At 49.6% G+C, this 11,474-nt stretch overlaps 1 protein-coding gene across 1 annotated transcript; it reads right to left on the bottom strand.

The window, feature by feature from the left end:
* Nucleotides 1-996: 996 nt before the first annotated feature.
* PLEKHF1 (pleckstrin homology and FYVE domain containing 1) lies at nucleotides 997-1,821 on the bottom strand. The gene has a single exon (XM_009959124.2). The coding sequence runs from the start codon at nucleotides 1,816-1,818 to the stop codon at nucleotides 997-999; it is 822 nt and encodes a 273-aa protein (XP_009957426.1). The 5' UTR covers nucleotides 1,819-1,821.
* Between the last annotated feature and the right edge of the window lie 9,653 nt (nucleotides 1,822-11,474).

Below are 11,474 nucleotides of genomic sequence, written 5' to 3'. Positions count from 1 at the left end.
CACAAGTGAGCATTCAATGCCTTGGGCTCCTGCTCAGAAGGGATGTGGAAGTGCTGTTCTTCACAGGATCTTAATTTGGGGCATTTTCCTGGATTTTTCAAGACTTTTAACAAGTCTTTCCTGGGCTATCCTTTCACTTGATAGGCTTGAGTTCATCAAGTTGCTAGTAATCTGGTGGAACTGCCTGTTTTTGAGATCTGGGGCTCTGCACTTAGTTGAGTCAACTGCAGTAGGTCTCTCTCTCTCTCCTTATCTCATCCCTCTGTATAATTTTACCTGTCCCTTTCCCCTCTCTTTTCTCCCTCCTGGTCCAGTACCACCAAAATGGCCTCTTCCCATGCAAGAGAGATGGGTGCTCCAGTGCTTTGCTAAGGCTGCTCACATCGAGCCTTGTGCAAGCTCCCTGCATTTGGAGCACGATTCCTTTGGTGTTTCCAAAGTTCAAGAGACCTGGCTGTAGAAACGGAAGCCTGCGCCGACCTTACTGTGCAGGGATGAGCAGCTATCCCCTCAGGCTGGCATGCTGGCCACGAGGGTCTCTGATGTGGATGCAATGCCCATGGAAAATGGCATCCAGAGTGCCCCTTGCCATGACAGAGGAATGCACCACTAGCAGGCAAGCCTGTTTAACTCCAGGATTCCTTGTTCCTTCTTCTCCCATGAGCTGAGCTCAAAGCATTTCAGAAAAGAAGTTAGTATTGCGCTATTTTGCAGCTGGAAGACTAAGGCACCAAAGGGTGAGCTCATTTGGCTAAGGCTGATTTGCAGGTCTCTGCCCCAGTCTGTGCTCTTCACTGGACTGTCCTTCTCTGTGCTCGCATCGTACGAGACACATTCTCAAAGGGGTAACCCCATCTCTGCTCCCCACGCAGAAACCACACACGGGCCAAGATCCACCTTCCTAGGCGTGGCCTCCAGGAAAACATCAAGAAGGACAAGAACTGGAGGCCAGAAGTTGGCTTCCCAATGTCTAAATGCCACCGACTCCCAAGAAGGTCAGCTATGGAAAGATGACCAGGATACTTCTGAGGTATAAAACTCTGTGTCTGCTGGCCACTGGTCAGCTTTGTCATCGTCAGACTTGTCACTGTCATCACCACTGGAGGGTTCGTAGCCTGGGATGGCAGAGCGGATCGGCTCCAGCTGCCTGAGATCTCCCTCCGCCTCCTTCTTCTTTTCTGCCATCAGCTGCCTGTAGCACAGGTTGCAGACCCTCAGGGGCTTGGGAGACAGCCGGGGCATCAGGAACCTCTGCCTGGAGCAGTCTGCGCAGACGACAAAGCCGCACTTGCGGCAGTGGTGCCTTCGGGTGAGCGTGGAGAACTTGGTCTGAGTGCAGCGCATGCAGATATCCGTTGCCTTGTCTGGGATCCAGGGGGCTGCATGCTCCGTGGAGGGCTGCCGGCCCGTCTTCGTCAGCAGGTGCCTGATGCACTCCTCCAGATGGCTGATCCACTCCTTCCTCTCTGTGAGGGAGGCCGCAGAAACCACAAAGGACTTCTTGGAGGTTTTAATCATCCAGCGGTTTTTCATCTGCAAGGTGTCTGGCAGCGTCTCCAAAGTGACATCTTCAAGGGGAATGATGTGCTGGGAATTGTACTTCCTTTTGTTGATGACTATGCTGCCGTAGACGAGGATGTCGTTGAAAAGGAAGAATATGCGAGGCTTTGGTTTCTTGCGGCATTCTTTGGTTAAAATCCCTTCTCCTAGAAGGACCCTTCCTGGCACGGCTAAGGGCTGTCCGGAAGCCCCAAAGCAGTTTTCCACAGCAGCAATGCGCTGGCTGTTGATCTCAGTGTTTGCAAGATGGTCCACCATCTCCAGCTCGCTCTGAAGAGAGGAAAATAAAGAGGGAAGTGGTGAAGCTGCAAATGTCTGCACTGGGGTGAGGCTGAGTAGCAAACATATGCACAGGTGAGACACTCCTAATGCAACCTGAGGTTACGAGTAATCTCCTTACCAGTCCTCGCTTTGGTTTGCTACCTTTTAAAATTAAATTTTTAAACTTTCTGACCCCACTTTGCAACAGCTCGGTCTATACTGGGATAGTTCAGTCTGCAGCAATGGAAGCCCTTGAAGGCAGAGCCAGCTCTTCCATTTCAGCTATGCTTTTTATCAGTATAGCTGCGTGCCCATAGTAGACAGAGCTGGTTGGTTTGAACCTGCTCTTATGCAGGTATAAGTACTTGCTCAGGTGTTACCGTACTGTGACAGCTGAAGGGTACCAAGGCAGCCCCTTGGTGCTGGGTACCCCCCTCTTGGTGCTGGGAGCTAACTGATGCTACGCTGGACACAGGCTCAGGGTAGAGATCTGTGGTCTTGGGAGCAAGCCTCCCATTTCTGACTGCACACCTGCTTTCTCGAGGATTAGTTACAGACACACACCCCCCACAACACCATTTTGAGCCAGAGCTGAGGCAGGAACAAAACAGTGTGGTATCACTTGTTCCCGCTAGTCCTCCAAGCCTGACAAAAAGGGAGGGAAGAAAAAAAAGAAAAAAGCACCTGCTATATGAATAAACCCTCCAAGCCCTTCCTCCATTACCCCAGTTACGCCGGGGCTGGCCATGCTTCCAGTTACAAGACACATCATTCTGAAAACAGTCTGATCTCTGCTGAAGGGGAAGTGGAAGGCAGCACGTGCATCCCTCCCCACACCTCCGTGTCCTCTTTCACATACAATCTGGGGTTTCAGTAGTCTTTTTTTTTTTTTTTTTAATAGAAAAACCTAGATAAGGGTAACTCTGAAGTGAAAGCAAATGTTTGCTATTGGTAGTTTGCAGTAAGGAAAGCGCCTCATGCCATAAGTTCAATTTTTTGGTGCACCTAGCCCCTCCTGCGCTGAAGGGTGCTGCCCTGAGGCCGTCCGGCCATGGGAACGTGACTCATTTCCTTCTCCTGCGAGGTAGCTCAGCCATCACGAGGCGGCTCCGAGATCACAGGGACGTGTGTCGCCCTGGTTGCTGTTAGCAGTTCATTGAACCACTAACGCAGAGCTACTCTCCCCCATTTTCCCTGTCCTCCTTGTCCAGAGTCCCTGTAGCCATGGAGGCTGGAGGGGAAAGGGAAGAGAAGGAAGACAATACACCTGGTCCTGTGTGTTAGGAACAATGATGATTTACATTCTTCCCTTGCCCTTCACCCCAAATCACCCCTTTGGTATGCTAGAAGGGAAACCACAGAGCCGCTGCTCAAGGCTACTGCGTGTGTTTGCCTCTCGCCTGAGCTATCTGGCAGACAGAGCAATTAATTCCTCTGAGTTCGCAGACTTTTCTCAGATCAGGGTATGAAGGCACAAAGCTAAGATGCAGGTTTAGCCCCAGGAGACCTAAATGAAGCAACCTGCCCTGCAGAAATAGCTTTCACAGATAAGTGTTGAGTGGCCAGCACCCCTGAAGAGCTGGCTTCTTCAGGGTCTCCCTCAAACTAGAGGGAGGGTCCCAAAGCCTCCCAACTTCCTTCTGGAAGGATGTGTATCTTCAGGGCCTCGAAGCACCAGAATGGATTTGATGGGGTTGGACAGTGTTAAGCACATCCACTCGTGCGTGTTCTCCAGCATGGAAGGCAATTCACTACTAATTGCAATGCTCCAACTGCGGGTGTGCTGCAGCCAGACAGGGGGAATCCAGGGGCCTGATGCCATCAGCAGCGGCTGAAGGACTGCCCCAACCAACCTGCCATTTCAGGAAGGACATGCAGAAGTTGTGCAAAGGGATTTATTACTTGCTGTCAGGAGAGGAGAAAGGCTCCGTTCTTCTTGATCTGTCAGCCCGAGTGGACCTATGCATGAAAGGGAGCTCTGCTGCAGGACATACATTCAAATCTTTTCTGAATTACAACAATGCAGCATGTGTCTTTTTCTCTCCCTCTTAAATACACAAATTAGGCTGAAGAATAAACAGGCAGGGCAAACTATGGCCCACAACTGAGCAACAAATTCCCTGACTATGAATACCCAGATTTTCACTTATTCTGGGACATGGTCTCTTGGGGTTTCCTACAGACAAATCCTTGGATGGGGAGCTTTTGAGTGAAAGAGCACGATAAGCACACAAAATAATAAAGGAAAAAGAAAAACTAAAATTACAGCTTAGGAAGTTTAGTGTGGAGAGAACATGAATGCAACAAAATACCATCAAGAATTTTTGGCACCAGCAACACCAATGGAACACCAAAGCAGTTAATCCTGCTTGCACCAGTCTCGCTTCCTCAGGTTTCTGGGTTATTGAGCTCTAGCTCTTAGCTTGCTTCTGTTACTTTTATTTTATTTATTTTAGAAGCATGGTCCAGCCTCTCAAGCAAGTATGGTACTCGACACAACTCTATTTCTAGGGATCTCCATGTACCAGACCCCAGTAGAAATCAAAACGTTTTGCCAGATATAAAGCCCGTGCCTGCAAAGAGCCAGGAAACAAGCTCATTTTCAAAGAGGAGTGCAAGCCCTGCTGCCGTGAAAGCTTTAGCTGTTGCATTGATTTGGGCCCCTGCATAGGCCAGAAAGCTCTTGGATTTGCTGCATGGAGCAAAGGGAGAAGGGGCTGGACAGGGGATGGGCACAATCATTCAACGTGAAAGAAGTGAAAGTGAGCTCTCATTACACATCACACTTCCACCTGCAGGGTATGTCCTCATTCCTCCACCCTCGGCTTTGTTACTTTGTTAAAATGCCACAAGTTAACTAAAGAAAAAACTAATTCTGTTCTCGGAAAATCTTCCCTGCTAAAGACTGCAAGTGTCAGCTGCTGCTCTAGACCAGGGTATTTCCTGAAGTTTTCCAAGTGAAGCAAAAGCAGCGTGTTTTTCTTCCATCTTTCTCCTCTCAGGCATAAATGACTGAAGAACAGCACATACACATACTAAGCAGTAAAAAATAGGAGGGGTGGGATTCACATCACCTACTTTTAGACTTGGACAACTAACTCTATCCCTCTACACGCTCCCTTTTCAGTTGGGGGGCAGAAACACCCATCTGCAGAGGGTGACTCGCCTCATTCCACCACATGCAAGATCAATCCTGCCCCAAGTTCTAGATAGTGCTCAGCTTGAGTAATCACATTCAAACCGATTTCATGTTAATATTGTGACTCATTGCAAATAATACTCCGTTTGGCTTTCGAATGGAAGTACTATGTGACTCTGGTAAATAAAGATAGCTGCTGAGCGTATTTATGGTCTTTACTGGGAGGCGAGAGCCTCTCCCTTTGGAACAACAGTCATGAGATATAAAAATGAGGATATAAATTCTAATCTATTTTATTCATTTTGGTAAATATTTTTTTCCTGTTTGCGCACGTTTGTACTGTCAGGTCAGCAGGGACAAAGTACTTATTACCAAGAGATATGTATACACGTGCACCATGTGCGGCAGGAGCTTACACAGTTGGAATGTGGGTGGGAAGATGTACTTCACTGGTGTGCTACTTTTCATGAATTTTTGGCTTGGCAAAGTTTGGGGTTGTTTTTTTCATTAAGATCTGTTGTTTCTGCATGTGCTCAAATATTATGCAGTGAATATATAACTCAGTGAATATGACTGATAATCAGAGGAAAAAAAACCCTATTTGGCACTCCATTCCAGAAGCAAGCAAGCCATGTCTTTTAACAATGAGCGCTTGTTCACTTGTGATTATAAACAGCCATGTTGACGCATGCCAGGCAGAGCATTTCAACTTAAGCTCCCGGGTCAGCGAGTCTGGGGTATGTTTTTCAAGTCTGTATCTATCTAAGGCTTAGGCATAGCAATGTAGTGAGCTGTTTTACCTGCTTCTTCCGTTCTTGCTGTCAAACAGAACTGACAGTCTTGGTATCCATTGCATTCTTAATGTATACCACATGCAAGGGATGGTCTGTAAGTATTGGCGCACTGAGATCTGACTGCTGAGGTCTGCCAGCACAGACTGCCCTGAGCCTCATCTTTGCAGCTCTCCCTTACTCCTCTTTCTGCTTTGCTCAGCTGAGAAGTCTCTCCTGGAGTTAAGGCTGGCACAAACTCTTTCTCACCAAGCACAGTGAGCAGGACACAGCCACCTTTTAGCCAGAGCAAGTGTTTAGAGCAAGAGAAACACAGTTCCTTTCCTTTTCCTGCCAGAGGGGATTTCAGCTTGCCTCTCCCTCTTTCCCAGCATGCTGTAACTGCTGGGCCACTGGGGGCAAGGGGGGAAGGCTCTGGCAACCCCCTTCCAGCTGTGCTCATGAGGAACCCCATTCAGTACATGTATGTTTTGGGACCGCCTGTCACATTAGGCCTTTGATTGAGAAATGCCACCAGTCCTGGTGGGATACGGACTAACTGAGCTACTGAGCTTCTTGCCGCTGTTGTTCAGCATGCCCAGGACTTCTGGCACGCGGGGCTAGAGCAAGGGGACAGCTGAGCAGTAGCTTTTGAGAAACTCAGACTGATGCTACAAAAACCAGCAGTTATTAGCCCGAGCTCAGTTGTGGCTCTTGCACGTGCCACCCAGGCTCAGAGGCACGCAGAAAGAAGATATGTAAAAAGGAAGGAAAACCTGAAACTCAAGGAAGAGCCTCACGCCCTACCTCTCCCCTGCTCCCTGTCCATGCACATATCCTCAGGCAGTGCAGCAAGGTGGTGCTCCACGGGCACCTCCTGCTCCCCGTTCTGCCACTCATCAGCATCAACCTGGTGAGTGGCTATAATGAAGAGACCTCCGTAAGGAAGAGACCTCTGTAAGGAACTCTGTTGGAGCTGGAGGTGACAGGACTAACATAACTGCATTTGGTCAGGCCACCCGTTACGTGCTCAGGTTGGATAAGGGCTTACGACAAAGGACGCACACAGGTTGCTGGTGAGGGTGGGTAATCACAAAGGGAAGAGATGAGTTCTCTGTCTCTCCCAACGCCTGAAAGCCCAAGTGCCATTTAGAGGAGATGCATGGCCAATGGTGGGGGAGTCCTCCTACATCTCTGCAATGGGATCAATTTCTGTGTTTTTGCTACATAGTCAAACTCGGTAACTCAAGAGTTCCTTCTAAAAAAGACAAATAAATGGTCACTCTAACCGGCGCTTGGGCCATGCCCAGACATCAGGGTGCTGCAGAGCGGCGGGTGGCGATCCGCTGCTGGCCGGCTCCCCGTGAGCACCGCACCGCACACGCGCGGCGGGCGGCCCGCGGGTGGGCGCAGATCCCGGGCGGGCAGGGCACCCGGCGGGCCCCGCAGGGCCGAGCCCTCCCGGCGGCGAGCACGGCCCCCCCACCCCTCTCTCCTACAGCGGGCGGACCAGCGGAGAGCAACCGCCGGCCCGCTCCCCTCCCGCCGCACCGGCCCAGCAGCGGAAACCCAAATCTCTCCCCCTCCGCACAAGCTGCGCGCCGAGCCCCCCGCACGGCCCGTACCTCCGCGGAAAGGACCTGGCCGCCTCCGCCGAGCGCTCCCCGGCCGCCCCGCGCCAGGCGGCTCCGCTCCGCCGCCGGGCCGGTCTGCGCTCCCGCGGCCCCGCCCACCCCCGCGCCCGACGGCCAATGGGCGCCGCTCAGGCTCAGCGCGCCGCGGGGGGTCGCGCCCCCTCGCTGGGCTGTGGCCAGCGGCGAAGCGGCGCAGGCGGCGAAGGGCGGGGCGCCGCCAGGGGGCGCCGGAGCGCGGCCTCCCCGCCGCGGGGCGGGGCGGGGCGGGCGATTGCGCGGAGGAAAGGCGGGAGCAGGCGGGCGCGGGCGCTGCCCCTCGCGCCGTTCGGTGGGCGGCCTGGCGCGTGGCGTGAGCCCTGCGGCCCCTCGGGCGCCGGGGGGCCCTTCCTGCCGCCGGCGGCGGCGTCTCTTGCTGTGACTGTCCCTCCCCGGTGGCGGCATGTGCCGCGGGTCAGTGAGCGCCGCAGCTGTGTGTAGCTGCCGTGAGGGTGGTGGGACGGGTGAGCAGAGGCCGTGGGCGTCCCTCAGCATCCGCGCGGATGCCCCAGGCCGGTGAGGCGAGCTCCAGTCCTTGCCTGGTGCTGTAAAGCAACCCCCGGCTACCCCGGGCCTATGCTGATGTATAATTTAGGTGCTTGCTCACCCTGATAGGTTTTCTATTTTGAATGGGAACTGATGGACCTCTCAAGGTATTAGAAATGTGGGGGGTTTTCCCAGGTTTTCGTTTTCTTTGGCAATTATAACATGGGCTGGGAGGCTCATGGTGCGCTTCAGAGCTAAAGTGCTTGGGCAGTCACAAGAGTTTCCGTAAGACCTTACTTCTTCATACTTTGTGACAGAGGAGTGAGGACATGGACTAAGTTAACTGCAGATGTGGCTTGCTGGCACTGTATGAGGGAGGGTCACAGCGAGGGCGGTTGGGTCATTGGCAGACTTCTGAAAACCTGGGAGAAGAGAGCTCACCACAGAAGGCACGCTGCTGGGCTGAGCAGTGGTTTTTAGGTTATTGCTAGGGCTGTAGTGTGGGGTCTTTTCTGTCCTTGTAGGAGGGCAGGACTGACTGGTCTGTTGGTGGAAGGACGGGCAGAGCTTTTGCAGACCAGTTCTTGCAACTGGGAGCTGTTTTGTGCTGAGCAGGGACACTAGCCATCTCTGTCCTGGCTGCCTTGCGACCAGTCTTCTAGGTCTGCGGAGAACTGCCCAGCTTAGAAGTTAATCCCCGACAAAATGGTTTTTTTACATAGAGCTAACTGTAAATATGCAAAGCGCTGAACTAAATATTTCAGAGTTTGTCTTAGTGGCTGGAATAACTCAGATCTAACCAGCCATAGATTATTACTCTTAAGCTGTTTTTTTTCCCACTGTGTACTGAAATTATTCTGAGTTTGCTCTTATCCTAATCGTAGTCTTTATCACTCAGAGGTAGTACTTCAATTTATTTTTTCTTTTTTCTCAGTACGCTCACCTGGGCAATAATCATTACATGGCCAAATGTAGCATTGGGTTAGCCAAAGAGCCTGGGATGTGAAGGTTGTTTCTACTTTTTCACTCTTCAGTCAGAAGTGGAGGTGTGTTCAGGACAGTGCTGCACAAGGTGAGGGAAGCCTCGAGGTGCACGCTGGCCATGCAGTTGGTATTAAGCAGTTGCACTTGAGAGCTGACTTTCTGTTGGTGTTTTGTTTGTGTTGGAAGGTGTTACATCCTTGTTTGAATGCCTTATTGAGGTACAAACTCAGAGTTTAACCAGTATCTTAACAGCTATTTGATAGGCAAGCTCAGGAGCGCTTTTTTTTTCTTGGCTGTAAAACTGAAACATTTGTGGGACCACTTGAAAAAGCTGCAGCCCAAATTGCCAGCTTTTAATGCAACTGGAGCAAGGTAAAGCGGCTTTATCTGATCTATTGCCTCTGGCATTTTCTCCAAAACCACTTGTTTCTCAGTAGCAGAAATATCTTGCCCAACTGGGATGCAATAATTTCAAAGCAAGTAAAGGAAACTGCAGCTGCTCAGCTGAGTCAGCCAGAGGTAAGCTCTGCAGGGGAGAAAATGGGTTTTTATTATCTTCTAGTGGCAAAATTACTACAACAGCCTGCAGAAAAAGATTAGATTATAATAGTAACAAAAACATCTGTTAAATTCTGAGCTCAGTGTATGTTTAGTGCATGTTTAAAAAAAAAAAAAAAAACACAACAAAAACCAACGAAACAACACGAAAACCAAACAGGCATTTGATAAAATTATTTTCAGTAAAACCCAAGATTCAGTTTGGGTATTAGGAACCCACCCCAATCACAGAATAGACAGTGGTTTTAACTGACTACATGGAGCATTTCATCAGTGGACAAAACAGCTTTTAGCTGTGGAGATCTTACTGAATTGAGCTTGGAACACTTACTGCTTAATGAGTGAGTAAGTCAACGTGTGTTCATTATACAGGTTACTTGTAAGCATGAATAACCTCTGTCCTATGCTCTGTGAGAGTGCGGTGTGCATGGAGGGATGAATGTTTTTCTGATCTGGCTCCCAGTGGATTCTGCTAATCAGCCTATTTTAGAAACGTATGAATTGCTGTGATTGGTTGATGTCTCAGAAGCCCTACTAGCATCATTGGCGTGCTTTAGAAATGAGGTGCTTCCAAGTTGGATGGTGCAGAAACTGGAGCTCTGCTGGGCTCCATCAGTACAGACTGAAACTTTAGAACGTCACTTTCCAAAATATTACTAGTCCATGTCTTGAAACTGCTGCCGGACAGACCTGTTTCAGAGGGTCGTTGGGTCTTCAGGGCTTCCCTCAGCCCACGTGCAGGAAGTTACCCACTTCTTGAGTTGTTCCTGAGAGCCTGGCTGGAAAACGGTTGTCAGAGTGATGAAAGTATTCCTGAAAGCATGCTTTTACTATGTTTTTACTGTGCTTTGCATGTGGGCAGCACTTTGAGGTCTTGAAGTGCAGTATAAATTCTAATAACCATCTGGGGGTTTGTACCCTCCTCACAGAGAGTAAAACTGAAACTTGGAGAGTTACTTATGGTCATACGCAGCTTGATCACTGAAACAAAAATAGTGGGTTATTTGCTATTGTTTTCAGCAGCCGCAGGCTCTGGCTCCAAGTGAATCACTTGAGAGGCTGAGGAATATCCCCCACAGCTCCTGACTCATGGCCCCATGTGCTTCACCACAGGGTTGTGTCCGAGCTCAGAAATCTCAGCATTCGTTAGAAAAACTGTCATGTGCAAGGAGCACAAAACCACTCGCGCTTGCAGATTCTAAAGCTGCAAGTTTTCATCAGAAGAGCCTTTGTGTTTGCTGTGCCTTGGCCTTCCCTGCTCAGACCTTCATCCCTGTTCTCCTGGTCATGTATGTTCTGTGCTGTGCATTGCCTTTAGGTAGAGTTGAAACTGAAGTCTTCAACAACCAATAATGACCAAGCAGGTAGACAGCAGAGGCTAAATTTAAATGCTGTGTATAAATACATAATAAATATTTGCTCTTGGTTGGGTTCTAGTAGAAAGCAAGAAGGGGGTGTGTTCTCCACAATAAAAAAGACGCATGTGGTTGTCAGCACTATGAGAAGGCTTTGAAACCCATGTTATCTTTAGGCTGTATGCTGGTGTTCGTGTTAAGCTTTGTCAGTTGTCTGGATCTTGGTACTGTGAAGGCATAAGGTATTTTTGTTGTTCCTTCTTAATTTCAGTGATAAATAGCGGTGGTGAAACATACAGTGGGAGAGAGAAATGCTAGGGGTTTCCCTGCTAAGGCAATTTCAGTTTTAACAGCTTGTTTTCTTCACAGTGGTCTGTAACTGTAATCACAGAAGTGGTTAGAAGATCTGATCCAAAGCTTGGTGACAGTTTTAATTTCTGTTTTGGATCAGCATGTAATATGTAGTTCCACTTATATCCCCTTTCTTAACTGTAAAATACTCAGGGTATTTTGTCACTGAAATGTTCTTTGTATGATGTCATCAGTAGGTACCATTTGGCGTACTGTGAGCTGGAGACATGACAAAACTTGAAGCTTAAAACTGTGAGCAAACCAAATACACTGATTTACACCCGCGGGGTCAAGTGGAGAGTGTGCAGGAGTGTGGTGGATGTCAGAAGGGCATGCTGGA

Source organism: Leptosomus discolor, chromosome 8 (genome assembly GCF_034619465.1).
Source record: "Leptosomus discolor isolate bLepDis1 chromosome 8, bLepDis1.hap2, whole genome shotgun sequence".
NCBI lineage: Eukaryota > Metazoa > Chordata > Aves > Leptosomiformes > Leptosomidae > Leptosomus > Leptosomus discolor.
Note: the sequence above shows the minus strand (reverse complement) of the source record. Positions and strands in the feature narration are given on the sequence as shown.

What these genes read in the sequence shown, in the direction of transcription:
- PLEKHF1 (XM_009959124.2), bottom strand. Translation starts at nt 1,818, where the DNA reads ATGGTGGACCATCTTGCAAACACTGAGATCAACAGCCAGCGCATTGCT.